Below are 17720 nucleotides of genomic sequence, written 5' to 3' on the forward strand. Positions count from 1 at the left end.
GCTTGGGCGGGGCGGGGTCCCAGGGGATCAACAGGGTGGGCGGAGCAAGCAGTATGGCTGCTCTCAGTCCTGCCCTCAGAGGCCCTGGCAATCACTGCGAGTGCCTCCGAGAGAAAGCTGCCCTCGAGGTCCGACCGATGCCAGACAGTCCCGTTTCTCCCCTATGAGTCTGGGTCCCCAGAGACTCGCCTGGAACTGGAGCTCAGAGCCTGAGACTCCCTCCTGATTGAAAAAGACAATCGTGTCCTCAGCTACCAGCCCTCTCCGCATGCACCTCCGCACCTTTGTATTTTACTTCCGCACCGCACCTCCTCTGAGTCTCGGTATGCTTTTCTCTTTCCTTCTAGTTGTAGAATTTCCACTCAGCCAGCCTTCCTGTGGTTCTGGATGATGTCCGTTCCGTCTTTTAGTTGTATTTTTGAAGTGGTTGTGCAAGGCAGCAATCTCCGGTGTTTACCTATGCCGCCATCTTGGTTTCCTCCCAAGTATGCATTTTTAAATTCTAGGATCATTCATTATTTTCAGGAAATATTTATTGTGTCAGGTACTGGGAATACAAAGACTCTGAGATTGGTCCCTGCTGTTGAGGAACTCACAGCCTCAGTGAGGAAATGGACAAACACCGTATATTAAGATAAATGTCATGAAAAATGTATATATGTATTGATTCATGGTCACATAGGAAGGTCTCTTAGGAAAGGGTGGGGGCCTAATAGCAAAGCTTTATAAAAGGAAAACCAGCACTGTTTCTTAATCAGGTGAGATGTGGAAGCAATGCAAATTTGTTTCAATTGGAAGAAGCAATGTGTGCAAAGAAAAGTATGGAGAAAATTGGGGGTATCCACGGTTCTGTAAAGAGTTCATTGTGCTACTGTGAGAGTTTCTATACAGAGTTTCTACAACAGAAAGACACGGCTGGAGTTCTTACTGTCATCCAGTGGATTCTGGACTTTATCCTGAAAGCTATGGGAGCCACTGGAGGACTCTGAGCAGAGATTGTCATAATCTGATTTTCATATTAAAAGATCACAAAGGATAGTAGATTGAAATGGGGTATATATGGAGACAGGGAGAGACCACCTGGGAGATTTTTTTATAGTCATCCAGGTGAGAATTTATGAGAGGCTGAATTAAGGCATTGACCAATGGAAGTGGGAAGATGATGATGATGATGTTATAATAAGGATTTGTAGTTATAAGACTTAATTGGATCTTTCTTTTCCACTGTTGTAATCTCAGTGCTTAACACAGTGTTTGATACATAGTAGACAGACAGTAAATATTGAATGAATTAACTTGAGATCTACTTAAAAAGGTGGGGGGAGGAGGAGGTTTATGGTCTGGGTTTATGATCTATTGATTTAATAGATGGTGCTGTTATCAAACTGAGAGAGATGATCAGCCAGGAAAAGGAATGAAGAGTTGGTTCAGTTTTGTATTTAAGCTTCAAGGTGCTTTTGAGACATTTGAGGAGCAGAGGTGTATGAGTCTAGAGCAGCGGTTCTCAACCTGTGGGTCGCGACCCCTTTGGGGTCGAACGACCCTTTCACAGGGGTCGCCTAAGACCATCGGAAAACACATATATAATTACATATTGTTTTTGTGATTAGTCACTATGCTTTAATTATGTTCAATTTGTAACAATGAAAATACATCCTGCATATCAGATATTTACATTACGATTCATAACAGTAGCAAAATTATAGTTATGAAGTAGCAACAAAAATAATTTTATGGTTGGGGGTCACCACAACATGTGGAACTGTATTAAAGGGTCGCGGCATTAGGAAGGTTGAGAACCACTGGGTTAGGAAGTCTAAGAGGAATGACCAGAGATATGCAAGAGGAGGAAAGGTCACCCTGAGGGCAAGGTCCCACCCAACAATTGTTCATACCAGCTTTCTGCCCTGGTGATCTCTGTACCTGGCCTATCCTACTCTGCTCATGCCTGTCTTAACTGCCTACTATATCAGTATACGTTTGAAATAGCTGTTACAGAGAATAGAAAAAATAGCAATGGCAGAGACAAGATTTTCAGGGCAGCATCCAGGGCCCAGCCAAGATGAGAGACCATGATTTTACCAGTGGCCCAATCCCACTGATACATGATTTTTAGGGTTGAGAGTTTTGCCCACTGAATGCAACAGAAGATAAAAGAGACAGGTTGTTGAGAGTACTGGCTAGAATGTGAGGTGCTGGCCCACCACTTCTAGGGCAGGAGGGAAGTAAGTAAAGGTGGGAGAGGATCGCAACAGAGAGCAGATGGAAGATGGTTCGCCACTGGCACTTTGGGGATAAAAGGAACTCTGAGTTTCATATCCAGTGGATCTGTCTGTGATGAATAAAGCAAAATTATGTTTAAAAACGGGACACAAGGGTAGAAAACTAACAGTGGTTATCTCTTCAGAGAGAGTGACAAAGGAGGGGTATCAAAGACAGTTTGTTTTAAACACTCTGTACTGTTCAAATTTTTCAACTTTTTAATTAAAAAGAAAAATACAAACTTCTCAGTGAACCCTAAAAGAGCAAGTTCACCGAAGGCAGGGAGATGAGGGAGCTGCGGTGATAGGAGGCAGTGGTCATGAAATGGGGCCTGGAAGACATGATGTGGTCCCGCCCTGTCATTGTTTCCATGGGAGGAAATGGGAGCCTGAGATTCACTCTGCTTGGCACCAATAGAACCAGAACCAGAACCTACCTTTCCTGATTTCCTAGCTCCTTGTTCTGTTTTCCAGGCTGCTTCCTGAGCACTTGAGGCTTCAGGATTTCCTCCTGTCCCCCCTGGGCTTACTGTGAATGTGCCCATGAGATTGCTGCCTGATGGGCTGTTTCCTGTCCTGTGCCTCCCACACCTGGGTGCTTCTCTGTGCAGTCTGTGTGGGTGTGTGCAGAGGTGGCTAGCCTATTCCCTGCCTATTTTCTTCTCTCTTCGGAATAGCAAGTTGGAGGTGGAAAACCACAATGATACTCTATTTACTTCCTTTTAAGTTACCGGTGTCCCTCCTGTTTTGCAGCTCTCACATCACCAGCTCCCCCAGATTTTCCCCCTCAAGCTTTTTAAAGCAGCAGCCCAAACCCAGATGAGTCACTTAGAATAGGGGTTCTTTACCATGAGATTAGTGGCACAGGTGGAGGGATGAGCCCTTAATTTAGGGGCATTGTTCTAGGGCAGTGATGGCGAACCTATGACACGCGTGTCAGAGGTGACACGTGAACTCATTTTTTTGGTTAATTTTTCTTTGTTAAATGGCATTTAAATATATAAAATAAATATCAAAAATGTAAGTCTTTGTTTTACTATGGTTGCAAATATAAAAAAATTTCTATATGTGACGCGGCACCAGAGTTAAGTTAGGGTTTTTCAAAATGCTGACACGCCGAGCTCAAAAGGTTCGCCATCACTGTTCTAGGGGGAAGATCCTTTCATTTTCATTTAGATCTTCAAAAGAATCTGTGACCCTCTCCCTAAATGACTATGGATTTAGAGAGCAGAGTGCAGATGTGTTTTAGAAAAGTAAGATAGAGCAACAACAACAAAAATTAGTTGTTTTCTTGTCTTCAAGTAATAATTCAGATAAACCTGGCGTTTGTATAGCCTCTCTTGTCCCTGGGACAGTGACCATGGCATTTGCATACAGATTATTTGTGATTTCTCCTGTTTGGTAGCTTGAGTGAGATCCAGAGGATTAATACTAAAGTAATGACTTTGCCCTCCTTGGGAAGGCTGCCTGGATAGATATGCAGATGCACTCTCCACATAGTGATATTGAGGCTCTGAGATATGTGACAGAGTGGGGACAAGGAGGTACGGGATGAAGGCATAGTTTAAGGAGGAATATTCTTTTATAGTTTCTTCACCACCACTTCTCAGTTGAGTCCTCCTTTGAGATTGGTCCTGGCCCTGAAAGCCTGATTGTCCTTCTATGTTTATGGGGTTGAGTTTTTAGGGTTTAAAATGGAGTTGTGAGTTGGCCTGGCCCAGAGAAACCTCAAATTCCTTTTTCCCTGCAGAGTTTAGGTAGGTATTAGAGTGAGGATACAGGCTGTTCACTGGGAGGGAAGAGAATCTTTTTGTTCAGGATGGTTGGAAAGGGCCCCTTATTGTTCCTTCTTGGCAGACCAGAGAGCTCAGATGCAGCCAGGTGGTCATGCTCTGGAGGGGTGAGCAAGCTTTCCTTGAGATGGTTCAAGGCTCTTGGGTTCCTTCTGTCTAGAGACAAATAACATTTGGTGTTACAACTTGGTTCTGGATTCTCTCTCCCTGCCTTCTGCCAGGCCATTCTGTCCCTGGCTATGTAGTCCCATAGGAATCATAGATGTTGCGGTGCCAGTGGGAATGCATGTGGCTCCAGAAAGGAGAGAGAAAGAGAGAGAGAGAGAGAGAGAGAGAGAGAGAGAGAGAGAGATCATTGACCTTTTGTATGCCATAAGCATCTATAGACACAAGGATGGTTTCCATTTTGGACGAGTGGCAGTTAACTGGTTGAGGCTCAAGCTTGGGACAGTACAATCACAATTGTACTGAAGGTCACAGAGAAGAACTAGTAGGAGGGTGAGAAGAGACAGCATTGGTATTTTGTCTTTTTTTCAGCGTATACTGGGTTTGTCAGACTCTATGCGATAGCATGTTGGGCTCAGACTACGTGGCTTTCTACTGTTGGGAAAGAACCTGGATAGAGAAGAGGAGGGAAGGAAGCAGATGGGCTGATGACCATATGCCTTTGCTGGGACACCAGCTGGATCATCTCAGGCCTCCTTTGCATAGGAGATCCCCTTGTCTTCATCTGCTCCCATTAGCTCCCATTTTACAAGGTTGGAAAGTCTTCATCTGGAGCCTTCAAGAGCAGTGCTACGTCAAGTGCCAGTCTGCAATGAGATGGGAAGCATACATACCAGAATGTGAAACTGTTCCCTTCATCAACACCTTGCTATGAAAAAAGTGTTAGAACTAACAGTGTGTTTGTTCTGACATACTTGATTTACATTCTGGCATCATGTAAGCTTCCTGTCTGGTGACCAACCAGTAACACAGTGTACAGATCAGCAGCTAACCCATAGACCACACTTTGAGTAGCAGTGCTCTAGAGCTGCCTCTAGTTTCAAAGCAGTTGCTAGGGCCTTAAAAATGTGTATTTGGACTGGATCAAGCCAGAAATCTACAGTCCTGGTTACAAAGGGCTGACACCAGATCATTCATACATGGTCAGGGTGGGTCACTGGGGAGAGAGGGGAGCACAACCAAAATGAAAAAGTCACACAGGTGACTAGGCAGCGCATGTGCCAAGGGTGCATGCCCTGCTCTGGCTCCCCTCTTGCCACAGGCAGGCAAACTGAAGGGACTAGAGCTGGGGACCCTCCTTTGGTCTTTGGTTTTGCCTGCTGCCTCAGATGGCAGGTCAGCCACATTAAGTGTACACTGTCCTTGCAGGAGAACAGCAAACATTGGAGAAGCAGTCACTGGTTATCCTTGTAGTCAGTCCTGGATGTGAGCAGCTTCCTTCTTTGGAGTCAGTGGAGAATTGTAAGTACCCTGTTCCCATTCTAGAAGAGCAAGCGCTTGTCTGGAGCTGGAGCTCTGGGTGGCCTGGCTTAAATTGCTGAGGCTAGGCCTGGAGCCATCCATGACTGCGAGGACTAAGTGCCAAGAGCCATAAACGGTGAGTGTTTCCTATGCCCTCTAACCAGTGTCTGCAGGCTGACTGGACGGTCACACTGGCTGTTCACTGAGTCCCAGAATACGCCTACCTTCTGGACTGAGCATAATTCTTTTGCCATTTTAAGAATGTGTGTATACTTGCTGATATTGTCTAAGAGATCCTACACAGGAAAGAGGAGTTTTGGTCATTTGAATTGAGATGAGATCAAGTCCTGTAACTGCCTCCTGTCTTTCCTGATCAGCAGCATTTGGGCACTTCTCAGTCTCCAAAGTGAAATTCAAGTCTTGGCTTCTTCCTCACATTCTTGGATGAGGTAGCGGAAGCCTGGGGAAAGGAGGGTGGTTACAAAGTCTTTGTGAACATCAGAACCTGGACTCACCCCTCCGAGCATCACTGTTCCCTTTGCCAGCAGGTGACTTCATACTTCCAGCTAAAGGCTGGCAGGAGTTCATGTTTCTTGGGGGAGAAACTGACCCTCAAGCAGGTGTTGGCTTGTGGAGGACTCTGCTCTAGCCTGACCCTCGTCATGTGTCATCTCCTAGGGTCTACAGAGCCCCTAGGTAACCACCCTTCCACTCTGGCTCCAGGCCTGGCCGCCTGCAATTGCCCTGCTCTGGGAACGTCTCCTCTTTGAAAGAAAAAGAAAGTGATCTTGCTGTTGTCTTTTAATCCAAGGATTTGTACAGAACATGTGGTATGTAATCTGAGAGTAGAAATCTTTAACCACGTTGGGTCATTTCTGTCATTCCAGACACCCTGACCATAAACAATGAGCAGTGTTTCCTTCTGTCTGAGACCGTCTGGGGAGCTCTTCGAGGTAACAAGGTGGGGCTGATGCTGGGAGAGAGACCGGCAGTGATGTGGGACAGTTGGCATTGGTGGGGTGAGAGGATAGGACTGGGGACCCAGTGACTACCCGCATACCTGCATTTTAAGAAGCTTTCTTTGTAGAGGGCAAGTGGCATGTTTCCCCATCCCCCTGGAAAAGAGTGTTCTCCTTCAGCTTTCCCTGGAAGTTGATGGGTTTTACCTGTGAGTGGCAGCAGCTCCCCCGGGCAGGTGCTCTGGGGAAACAATGGGAGACCCTGCAGGCTGCTTTTCAGGGTGCAATGGGGCCAGGTAGCTGAAGAGAGGGGCGACTCTGCCACAAACACTGCCTGTCCAGCTCGCATTAAAGATACACAGTTGGCCAGGTTTTATATAAAGGAAAACTATATCAAAGAAATAAATGTCAAAAAAAATGCCCTTCCTCTTGGTTTACTGAAAAAGAATTTGGTCCCTAGATACAGACTTAGCCAAATACCTCTACTTTTGTTAAAACATCTGCTAGTAAAGGATGAGGGACATTCTCACAGAATTCCAAACCTGGGTTTGGTTTGTCTTTATTCCTTTGCCTCTCCTCTCCCCTCTCCTATGTTTTGGAGAAACAGCATGCCAACTCCCTTTCCGCCCCCTTGTACCTTTTGTGCAAGTGCTAATGATTACTTTGGTCAGATAGGGGAAATCTGGGACTCCAGAGCGCTGGGCATCAGAGTCAGAGTGGAGAAAAGCCAAACAGTATCCTAGCAGTCTGCCTCAAATTAGGTGCTGAGTGACCATGGATTCTCTCATTCTGAAAATTTAAGACTCTGGGATTCCTTCATGGGGCCTCCAGCTGTTGAGAATATACAATGCTCTGGACTCAACTTGCCTGCCCTTGGGCCTAGCCAGAATCTAGGAGTCTGTGTCCTGTGGACTGGGTGGCTGCTGCCTGCTACACCTCAGACCCATTTAGCTGAGTCTCTTCTCAAGCCCTGAGGAGGAAAGGGGGATGATTTCTTGTAGGTCCAGATGTGGACCCAGGTACCTTGGAAATCAAGCTTATGATCTCGTCTTCACAATTCAGTCTGGGAGATGTGAAGGGGCAGCAAACTGGGGACTCTTTTTCTCAGCTCCCTTAGCTCTTCTGAGCATTATCTTTGGAAAGCCTTAACCTCTTGCAGGCCGACTGTCCCTGCATCTGTCCTTACAAGCACATGTCTTTTTAATATTCTTGTGAGTTCACACCTTTGGAAATATGGGTAGGAGGTGTGTAGGTTTTTAGGGTTAATGTGTTTCTAGAAGGGGCACTAAAGCCCCTTACACAGCCACCTTCCAAAATAAAATAGAGTAAAAATTGATACTGGCTTCCTAATATCCCCCTTCCATAGTGTTGAGAATCATCAAGCCTCCATTACACCCACTTTAACTTTGTGCCCCGACGTCATCCCCTGCCACACGGGGCACCTTCCAAATGGATCCACCTTTTCCCACCTCCCAGAGTCTTAATTCTGCCTCTCTACTTCCTATAGGTCTGGAGACTTTTAGCCAGCTTGTTTGGAGATCTCCTGAGGGCACAGTAAGTGTGGGCCCTCTTTTTGATAGATCCTATTTAACACTTAACAGGGCTCCTTTTAAATCTTGGGTTTGCTCCCAATGTCCATAGTCCTGGAAATCTTACTTTGCTTTAAGACAAAGTCCTGGAGGCTTGAAATGGCCTCAGCAAGAGTGTACAGCGTGGAAACTGGTTTGGTAGATTTGGCCTGTTTGGAGTCACGGTAATTTAGTTCCCCTGAGTCATTATTTAGTAACTAGAGGCCCAGTGCACGAATTCGTGTATGGTGGGGTCCAGCCGGCCTGCCCCGATTGTTGGTTGGCCTGCCTGGCCCCCAATCGGGGTTGGGGCGGGGGGGGGATTGGGAGGGCAGGCCAAGGGGAGGGGCTGCGGGCAGTTGCTTGGCTGGCCCTACCACCTCGTCGAACTCCCGATAGAACTCCCAGTTGAGGGGAAAATTTGCATATTAGCCTTTTATTATATAGGATGACTTGAGACTTACACACCGCTTTGAAGAAAACAGCATATTAATAGTGAAAATGCAGACCTTACAGGCTGAGGTTGTGGGACAGCTGTATTTGGCTAGCCTGGGACAGTTGCTCTCTGGGCAGGTTCCTGCTTATGGTCATTGGGGTAGAGGGGTGGGACACGTGGGGAGACACCCTGCAGCATGGTCACAGGGTGGCTTTTCAGAGATCTTGGGAGACTTGTTCTCATCCCCCACCCCCACCCCACCCTCATAGTGAGTTCCCTTTGAATCCTGACATGTTTACTGTTTGGTCCACACAGTTCTTTATCAACAAGACGGAGATTGAGGACTTTCCTCGCTTCCCTCACCGGGGCTTGCTGTTGGACACATCTCGGCACTATCTCCCACTGCCTAGCATCCTGGACACTCTGGTACCCAGGCCTTAAGGCCTTCTTTGGGGCGATGGGTCAGGAGGTAGCCCAGGTGCCATATTCCTCAAGAGTTAGAGAGTATAAATAATTTTATGGACTCCTAGGAAAAATGTGAAGGATGATGTGCTCTAAAACCCAAAAACATAACAAGAGTGATTAAATCTACCCCACTGGCTACTATGGACCAGTGTCCAGCCTGTCTCCTGGGATGCAGAAGGTGCTTTGGGATTGGCTTCTTTGACCAGCAGAGCTAACTTTAGTTTAGTTACGACAAGGTCGTAGGAAGGAGATGTTCCAAAACCGTAACTGGGGGTGTTTCTCACTATCTTGAGTTTGATGGGCAGTCTTATCTGACAGTTGCTGATCCAACTCAGGTGTCTGTCTTTTCCTTTGCTCCTCTGATGGAATCAAAGGAGTGGAGGCATCCATCAGTCTTGGCTTCTGAGATTTATGGGTTATGGGGCTACTAAATTCACAATAGACCGCACAATTTGGGTAAATACTAGTCAGTTTGGGAGCAGTTTGTTTATTTACTTGCTTTTTTGTTTTTTATTACCCAGAACAAATGGCAGGAGGAAGTGTTAGTCTTCGGGGTATTTGGGAGCTTTTAGAAGACTCCAGGGGACCACATAACTACAACCCTCCTCTCAGTGTGGCTACAACTTATCTCAAAAAGAGGAGGCACTGTTTCTGTCAGCCATCTTTGGCTGTGCCCTGGGGAAAGAAGAAGTATGCCGGTCTTCCCTCCCTGTCAGGCACTCCCTGATGGGAAGGTTCGATAGATCCTCTTAACAGTTAACAGGACGCTGGGCTGGCTGAGGGTGTGTGGAGCAGCCTGGCAGTGTGCCCAGCTTCCCAGGCTAGAGGCTGAGTCTGGAAAATCTGTGGTGAGTTCACAGTGCATGCTCTGACTTACAGGATGCCATGGCATACAATAAGTTCAATGTGTTCCACTGGCATCTGGTCGACGACTCTTCCTTCCCGTACGAGAGCTTCGCTTTTCCAGAGCTCACCAGAAAGGTATGTCTTGATTTCGCCCCGACCAAGTTTATGGGATGATGTTTGAACCTAGCTGTGGCGCTGATGGCAAGGACACTAGCTCTCCTCCTACCCAGCCAGTTTTAGGGACACACTGACATGGGAAGGGCACTGGATTTGAAATCTGGAGACCTGAGTTCGAGTCCAAGCTGTGCCATAAATTTGCTCTGTAACCTTCAGGATATAATCTCTTCTTGTCTCATTTTCTTTTTGTTTGTTTGTTTATATTCTGTTAGCTGGGCATAATACCTACCTTGTTCACTCCACTGGTGTTGTGGCACACAAATAAAACAATATATGTGATAACTTGTGGGAAGTTATGAATAAGTTCTATGAAGATAGTCCCTGATACCAAAGGGCTGTGGGTAGATTTTCTGATATCCAGGGAGTCCTGGAGGCATTTTTAGTATCCACCAATATATAAGCCTTCAAGAAATAAGATCCTTAAGGATGTCTTGTGCCTTTCAGGGGTCCTACAACCCTGCCACCCACATCTACACAGCACAGGATGTGAAGGAGGTGATTGAATATGCACGGCTTCGGGGGATCCGTGTATTGGCAGAATTTGACACTCCTGGCCACACTCTGTCCTGGGGACAAGGTAAGAATAATTCAGGGGTTGGAGGAAGTCTACTGGTCCTCCCCTCCTTGGGGCTTTCGGGCATTAGCACTTGGATGCGCCATGCCTTCTCCTGGAAGAATGTTTTCTGTCAACCTCTTCCACCTGGGAATTAGATGGGCAGAACTTACTTTGGGCGAAGGAGACCACTTCTTACTATTAAAATATGGGCAAATTCTTCTCAGGTGTCCTTGTCTTAATGAATCCCTTGAAGATTGCCGTGCTCTAGAGTGGGAAGAAAGATTTTGCCAATTTGGCTGAATTGGCTCTCTGCTTTTCCTAGAGGCAGTATGAGAGCTGCCTTTGGGAGCGAGGGTGACCCCTGCTGGAAGCAGTGTGTCAAGGCAAGAGTGTGTGTGCTGACAGTTTGACTACACACCACCCTCTGTCTGTGATTGTGGATATAGGTGTGTTTCATTGTGACTAAACACTCATGATTACCAGTGTCTTTGAGTCCCTGAGTGTTTCTACCTGTGTGAGTATAATGTTTATTATACTTAGTGTGACTTAATGTCCTTATATCTATGGCTGGGCGTGGCGGTCTATGTATTTGTGATACTTGTGTGGGGTTCTCTACTGCCTTAGGTGTCTCTGGATTATTGACTCCTTGCTACTCTGGGTCTCAGCCCTCTGGTACCTTTGGACCAGTGAATCCCATTCTCAACAGTACCTATGAGTTCATGAACACATTTTTCTTGGAGGTCAGCTCTGTATTCCCGGATTTTTATCTTCACCTTGGAGGAGATGAGGTTGATTTCGCCTGCTGGTATGAGCCCTTTGATATTCCCCTCTCAGCCTGATGAATTGCTTGCTCAGAATAGAGGTTAGGCCCTGACAAGCTACCTGTCTCAGGTGCTGCTCAGGGACTAGCCTCTGAGACAGCATTCTGTCTCAATCTAGATGGCTCAGGTCTTGGGCCTTTCCCCTCTAAGCTACAGAGAGGCCCTGCCTGATTTTGGCAAGGCTGTGAATGTGAAACTCTCCCTTCCTCTTGTCATATCCTTGAGATATTTATGGGAAAACCAGCTCTAGGCACAGAAGCCAGGTTGAGTCTTCAGCCAGGTTGTCACTCTGAATATCTTGAGATATTTATGGGAAAACCAGCTCTAGGCACAGAATTGTCTTGTTAAAATCCTGGATAGGGAAAAATAATTTATGCTTTTGAACGCTTAAAATAGTCTGGTTGAAGAGTCAAGACACAAATGAATTTGAGACTAATAGATGACAGTGTTAAATTATAAGTTCCAAATCCTCAGATCTACTTAGCTCAAAAGAGGAGGGGCTTCTCTGAGAAGTGTGCACTAGAGCTGGATCTGGGGAAGTAGTTTGGTTTTTTCAAGACATGGGAGAGGAGGAAAACTTTCCAGGAGAAAATGTGAGCAAAATACAGACATTGTGGGGCAAGGGAGTGGCAGCAACACTTGTATCCAACTGGAATAGAGAATACATAGTAAGGGGAAAGCACAGTATGCCCAGGGTGGGGGTTAGAGAGGGAAACCAGAATCCAGAGTGCCAGAGCCCCAGGTCAAGACCTCAAGAGCTACATGCCACAGTCCAGAGAGACCAGTATGTGTTCTCTTAGAGAGTTTGAACTTAAAGCTGTTCAGGTCCAGGCTCAAACTTTCTCAGCCTATATCAATGGCCCCCTTAATACAGCTTTGTTCAGCCACACCTTCCATATTTTGGGTCTCTGAGATCCTCAGTTGATTATTATTTCAGGTGAAAAAGGAAGTTGTGGGAAGCCAGGTGACTAATCCCCAAGCTTTGGAAGGCTTTTAGGATGGTGAAAGAATTAATCCTCATTTTCTCTTGGGATTTAGGAAGTCCAACCCAGATGTCCAGGCCTTTATGAAGAAGAAAGGCTTTGGTAATGACTTCAAACAGCTGGAGTCCTTCTACATCCAGACGTGAGAAAGGAAGGAGGGCGGGCAGGGTCCCTTGGGTCACCTCATATGGGTGACCATACCAGGATCAGGTCCTTCTTGACAACTCTCTGAGCCCCTGAAAAGAGTCTCTTGTCCTATATTTTCAGGTTTGGCGTGGTCATTTCCAAAGTAGGGAAGACACTGCTTAATCAGGAATGGGCTCCTAGCTAGGCTCAACCCCCAGATCACTGGTACCAACAGCCTAGAGACTGTCTGAGCTGAGCAGACACTTTCTTTACTCTTCAGGCTGCTTGACATCGTCTCTGCCTATGGCAAGGGCTACGTGGTGTGGCAGGAGGTGTTTGATAATAAAGTAAAGGTGAGCCAGGGGCAGGAGGAGAAGGAACCACCTTCAGTGCCTCCTTCTGGTCTTCCAGCCCTTCCCTACATGGCCTGGTCCTCCTGATTTGGAGTAGGCTTTAATGTTCAGAGCACTAGGAGCCATCTTTCTTTTCCCTCTAGAAAGGTTGCAGAGATCTGGGTGTGGGTTTTGGAGCCTCTCTCTAGCTTCCCTCACTACAGATTGCTCAAGAGTTATTTCTGCTGCTAGGTAACTTGGATTCCCGAGACTGGCTTAATGGGTTGGGTTTTTCTTCCTGAGTCTAGACTAAGGTCTTACAGGTCTGCGGAAGCAGGGTTTCCCTCTTCTTCATTGTTGATCAATGAGATCCCAGCCTCCGTCCACATGCCGGGGCTCCGCAGGAACCTTGTCCCATCCTCAGAAACATCTGGAGACTCGGACATGGTAGATTCCAGTGAGTCTGCTGGGCCTCACTGCTTGCCTCCCTTAGCTCACAGCCAGTATTACCATCTCAGTGTGGAGAAAGACGGGGACGAAGCAGCAGGGAGCTCTCTTATGGCCTATGGAATCCTTGACCTCTGCACTGGGCTAGGAGCTCAGTGGTTCAGAGTCACAGAGAAGTACTTTGCTGTTGGAAAGCAGAGGGAGTACACACCCCTCGGCCTGGTTGCCTGTATAAAAATATGGCCCAGGAACCTCCTCAGCTTCAGCCATTACCACCCTTTGGCCTTTGTGACAGGTTCGGCCAGACACAATCATCCAGGTATGGCGAGAAGAAGTACCAGTAAGCTATTTGAAGGAGCTGGCACTGATCACCGAAGCCGGCTTCCGCGCTCTGCTTTCTGCCCCCTGGTACCTGAACCGCATAAGTTATGGCCCTGACTGGGAGGACTTCTACAGGGTGGATCCCCTGTCCTTTGAAGGTGAAAGCAGGGTGCTCTCCTTACTGACCAAAGGAGGCTGGGCTTGGGCATGGGGTGGAAGGCAGAAGCGTCTGGGCTGGGTATTTGAGGTTAGGAGATGAAACAACCTATCTGAGGAGAAGGTGGTTGAAGGGGAACCTTAGAGTTGTCTGTTGTTGCTTGTTTTCCCATAGGTAGTCCCGAGCAGAAGGCTCTGGTGATTGGTGGAGAGGCCTGTATGTGGGGAGAGTATGTGGACAGCACAAACCTGGTCCCCAGGCTCTGGTAAGGGTTTTCTGAGGACATGGAAGTTGGGTTTGTGGGTATAGGGTCTCCCTCACAGACTCAATCCTGTCTAGCCACCCCCCGACTAGTATCCTCCTTTCAGGCCTGAGAGAGGGGGCACTGCAGTGACCCTTCTGTTTGTAGTAATAGCCACCTCTCACCTGACTTCCACCTATGCTTCTCCAACACCTATTAGGCATGTAGGACAGAGAGAGATACTGAGGCCTGGTGAGCACAGATGATTTGCTCAGGATCCAGCCTGGGAGTCCATGATTCCTGTAGTAAGACTTTCCTAGACTACCTCCTCAGCAGCCTCACCAAGCCTGGGTGGGTATGGAGTTGATATTCTCACAACACCTGCCACTGCTGCTACTGTCAGTAACATGATGCCTTTAAGACTTGCTCTGGTTCCCATGTCTGTGGGAGAGAAGAGTGGGATCACTTATCACATTTAATGAAGACAGAGCTGAACTTGAGGTCCCGGGAGCCCTTCAGCCAGGTTGTCACTCTGAATAGGTGTTGGTCATATCCCTTGGCCCTGAGCCTACACAAGAGGCAATAGCCTGTGGGTGTCCCACCTCCTTGCAGGGAATCCAGGGAAACCTGGTGCATATCCCCTTTCCTCCAGGCCCAGAGCAGGGGCTGTTGCTGAGAGGCTGTGGAGCAACAAGGTGGTGACTGACCCGGACTTTGCCTTTAAACGTTTGGCACACTTCCGCTGTGAGCTGCTGAGGTAAGCAGGCTATGGGGCCTTCCCAAGGAGGTTGGGGGAGGGGGGGTTCCCAGGTCAGGGGGTTGGGACCTCTACTGACAGGAAAAGAACACAATAATAGCTAACACTTACACTGGTAGAGGCTTACTGGTGGTAAACACTGTGCTTAACCTTTTACAGGCATTATTTTGTTGAGTCTTCACCACAACTCCATCTAGCAGATATATCCTCATTTTAGAGATAGGCATCCGAGGCACAGAAAGGTTAAGGAACTTGCCCAAAGTCGCTTAGAATCAGGATTTGAACCAGGCCAACTTTAGAAACTAAGCTATGCTTTACTGGGCTCTCATGACCCCTTTGCCCCTGTTGGGGATGACTATATAAGATGGTTATTTCCCTGATTGATTTATTGACTAGGTCTTGAGGACCTGAGGGATACAGCCTAGTGCAGAGCAGAACCCTAGGCTGAGAGCCAAGCATCTCGACTGTCTGTAATTCGCTGGGTGACTCTGAGCTGGTTCCCTACCATCTCTAAGCACATTGCTTATTTGGATAATGAAGGAGTCATGCCTAGAGGTGAGGCTGAGAACTAAGGACAGATTTTCATGCCTGTATGGATTGGGTAGCATCTCAGTCCCCTACCTCCACCACATTCACAGTATTTTAGAACCCTTAGAGGGGGGCTCAGCGGGCCAATCAATAAAAAATTTGAAATAAAATAAATTTCAAAAGAAATAGGCAAAGGCCAAAGGAGGGGGACTTAAGGGTGGGTGGAGGTGGGCAAAGGGGGAGGAATGGGGACACCTGCAATTATGTCAACATTAAAGTTTTTTAATAAAAAAAAGCTCAGTACCTAACAAAACATTGCTACCAAATTAATATTAATTCACATCCCTTTGAAAATCAATAGTATCTTATAGGCACGGCAAAAGCATTTATACATTTTAGATTCTAGAGATGGAACGGATTATTGTTGAAAATGAAATGTTTGACTAGGACTATTAATCTTCACAGAATAATAAAATAGTCTTCAATTATTTGGAAAATAATAATAAAATAAATTTTAAAAGAAATAGGGAGGTGCTCCCCAAAGTTCCTGGGTGTCCCTGTATCAGAATCATTTGGAGCACCTGTCCAGAATGCAGATTCTTGCCAACACTTGGCCCCACCCCAAGTGAGAATCTCTGGAGGTGAGAATCCAAGTAATACTGGTAGACAGTGACCGTTTGTGACACACTGAAATATGGGAAGGGAATACTTGGTTGTGGTGAAGGTGTTGCTGGGGCCTAAGACTGATCTCATCTTGTTTCTACATGTCCTCTTGCAGACGAGGTGTCCAGGCCCAGCCCCTCAGTGTAGGCTACTGTGAACAGGAGTTTGAACAAATCTGAGCGAGCAACCCAGGCACCGAGGAGGGTGCTGGCCCTAGAAGAGTGATGGTGGGGCCAGGCTCCCACTGTTTCCCGGCTGGGGGTCAGAGCCCCTTGCCCACGTGCCACTGCCTGGAGAGAACAGGGCTGGTGCTGTGCTGGCGTTCAATAAAGAGTGATGGTGACATTTTTCAACCATGAACATGGATTATCTGTGTAAAAAAATGTGAGTGGCCCTGAGGGGGAAAGGCAGGGGAGCTGCCAGGACTGGAGTCTGCTCCTGAGTGGTGGGGCTCAGCAGGGCCCAGCCAGGTTGGGTTCAGTATCTGCCCCTGGAGGGATCTTGTAAGTTGAAGACTGAGAATGAAACCCATAGCCTTTGTGCTGTCCTACCTCTCCACGCTCACATATAGTCCAGATACATACCCCCATCCTCTAGATACTTCCCTCCAAGTGGGGAGCTCACTTAGACCTCCAAGGCTTCTGTATATAAAGACATATAGGGGTTCAAAGAAATTCTGGCAGTAGTGAGGGCTCCAGACCTTACCTGGCCACAGAATAGCCCTGCCCCATGCATGCTCACATACTTCCCTCTCCTAAAGCTTTTCTTCTGCTCTGAGTTTCTTGTTACTTCAATTTCATGCAACCATTATTTAAATGTTATAGAACACACATTATGGTCTTGGCACTATGGTAGGTATTGAATATGAAGGACTTGGTCCCAAGAGGCCCCCAGAAGCCAATGACTTCCATCCCCCCATTCATTTTCGGCCTAATTACATCGCTTTAGAGAATTTATGGCACAGCTGAGACCAGGAGAAGAAAGTCTTGGGGGTCCAGGAGGTGGGCATATTACTCTTTGAACAAGTGACCAGTTTTCTGTGGGAGGAAGTGGCTCATGGTGGACACAGGCTGTCCCCTGGGGGGGTCATGTTCAGAGGTGACAGTGCAGCCCTGAGGTAGGGGCATAGTGCACAGCAACAGTTTTAGATAAGGATTTCTTTGACCATTACTGACGTTCTTTTACCTGGTCCTGGTCCTGAAAGATTCCCAGGCATTTCATTCTTTCTTTTTTTTTTTTTTTAAATGTATTTTATTGATTTTTACAGAGAGGAAGGGAGAGGGATAGAGAGTTAGAAATATGGATGAGAGAGAAACATTGGTCAGCTGCCTCCTGCACACCCCCTACTGGGGATGTGCCCACAACCAAGGTACATGCCCTCGACCTGAATCGAACCTGGGACCCTTCAGTCCGCAGGACGACGCTCTATCCACTGAGCCAAACGAGCCAGGGCCCCAGGCATTTCTTTGAGAAAGTTTCCAGTCTGGTGGACTCAGAAGCTTGGGGAAGGCAGGACTGAGAAGGGGTCTGAGTAAGATTTGGTCCTTAAACAGCATCCTTCAGTCCCGCAATCATTATTCTTTGGGGACCTGGTTGGAGGTACACCAGCCCTGCCTTCTTGTACTGTCTGTAAGGACAGGGTCGGCACCTTTTACCTGCAGAACCCTCTTGGGGATGGGGTTTTCACACAGCCCAGAGTAGCCATGCCTAGGGCTCTGGCCTAGAGAAACACCACGTGCACCCACCAGGGGAGCCCCCTTATGTCCATTACCCAGAGACTCCTGTGGGGTGGCCCGGTCAAGACCTTCAATGGTGG

General features: G+C 47.3%; 1 protein-coding gene across 1 annotated transcript in view; it reads left to right on the forward strand.

Moving 5' to 3' along the window:
• HEXA (hexosaminidase A (alpha polypeptide)) overlaps positions 1–16264 on the forward strand; it is a 28323-nt gene extending 12059 nt beyond the window's left edge. Inside the window, exons 3-15 of the mRNA XM_005882839.1 lie at positions 5429–5521; positions 6409–6474; positions 7988–8034; positions 8800–8910; positions 9829–9930; positions 10417–10549; positions 11153–11333; positions 12388–12474; positions 12739–12811; positions 13533–13716; positions 13890–13980; positions 14609–14713; positions 16020–16264. Coding sequence (XP_005882901.1) covers positions 5429–5521; positions 6409–6474; positions 7988–8034; positions 8800–8910; positions 9829–9930; positions 10417–10549; positions 11153–11333; positions 12388–12474; positions 12739–12811; positions 13533–13716; positions 13890–13980; positions 14609–14713; positions 16020–16083 — 1337 coding nt within the window. The 3' untranslated portion in view covers positions 16084–16264. The remainder of the gene's footprint in view (positions 1–5428; positions 5522–6408; positions 6475–7987; positions 8035–8799; positions 8911–9828; positions 9931–10416; positions 10550–11152; positions 11334–12387; positions 12475–12738; positions 12812–13532; positions 13717–13889; positions 13981–14608; positions 14714–16019) is intronic.
• The last annotated feature ends 1456 nt before the right edge of the window (positions 16265–17720 follow it).

This window comes from Myotis brandtii, unplaced genomic scaffold (genome assembly GCF_000412655.1).
Source record: "Myotis brandtii unplaced genomic scaffold, ASM41265v1 scaffold74, whole genome shotgun sequence".
NCBI lineage: Eukaryota > Metazoa > Chordata > Mammalia > Chiroptera > Vespertilionidae > Myotis > Myotis brandtii.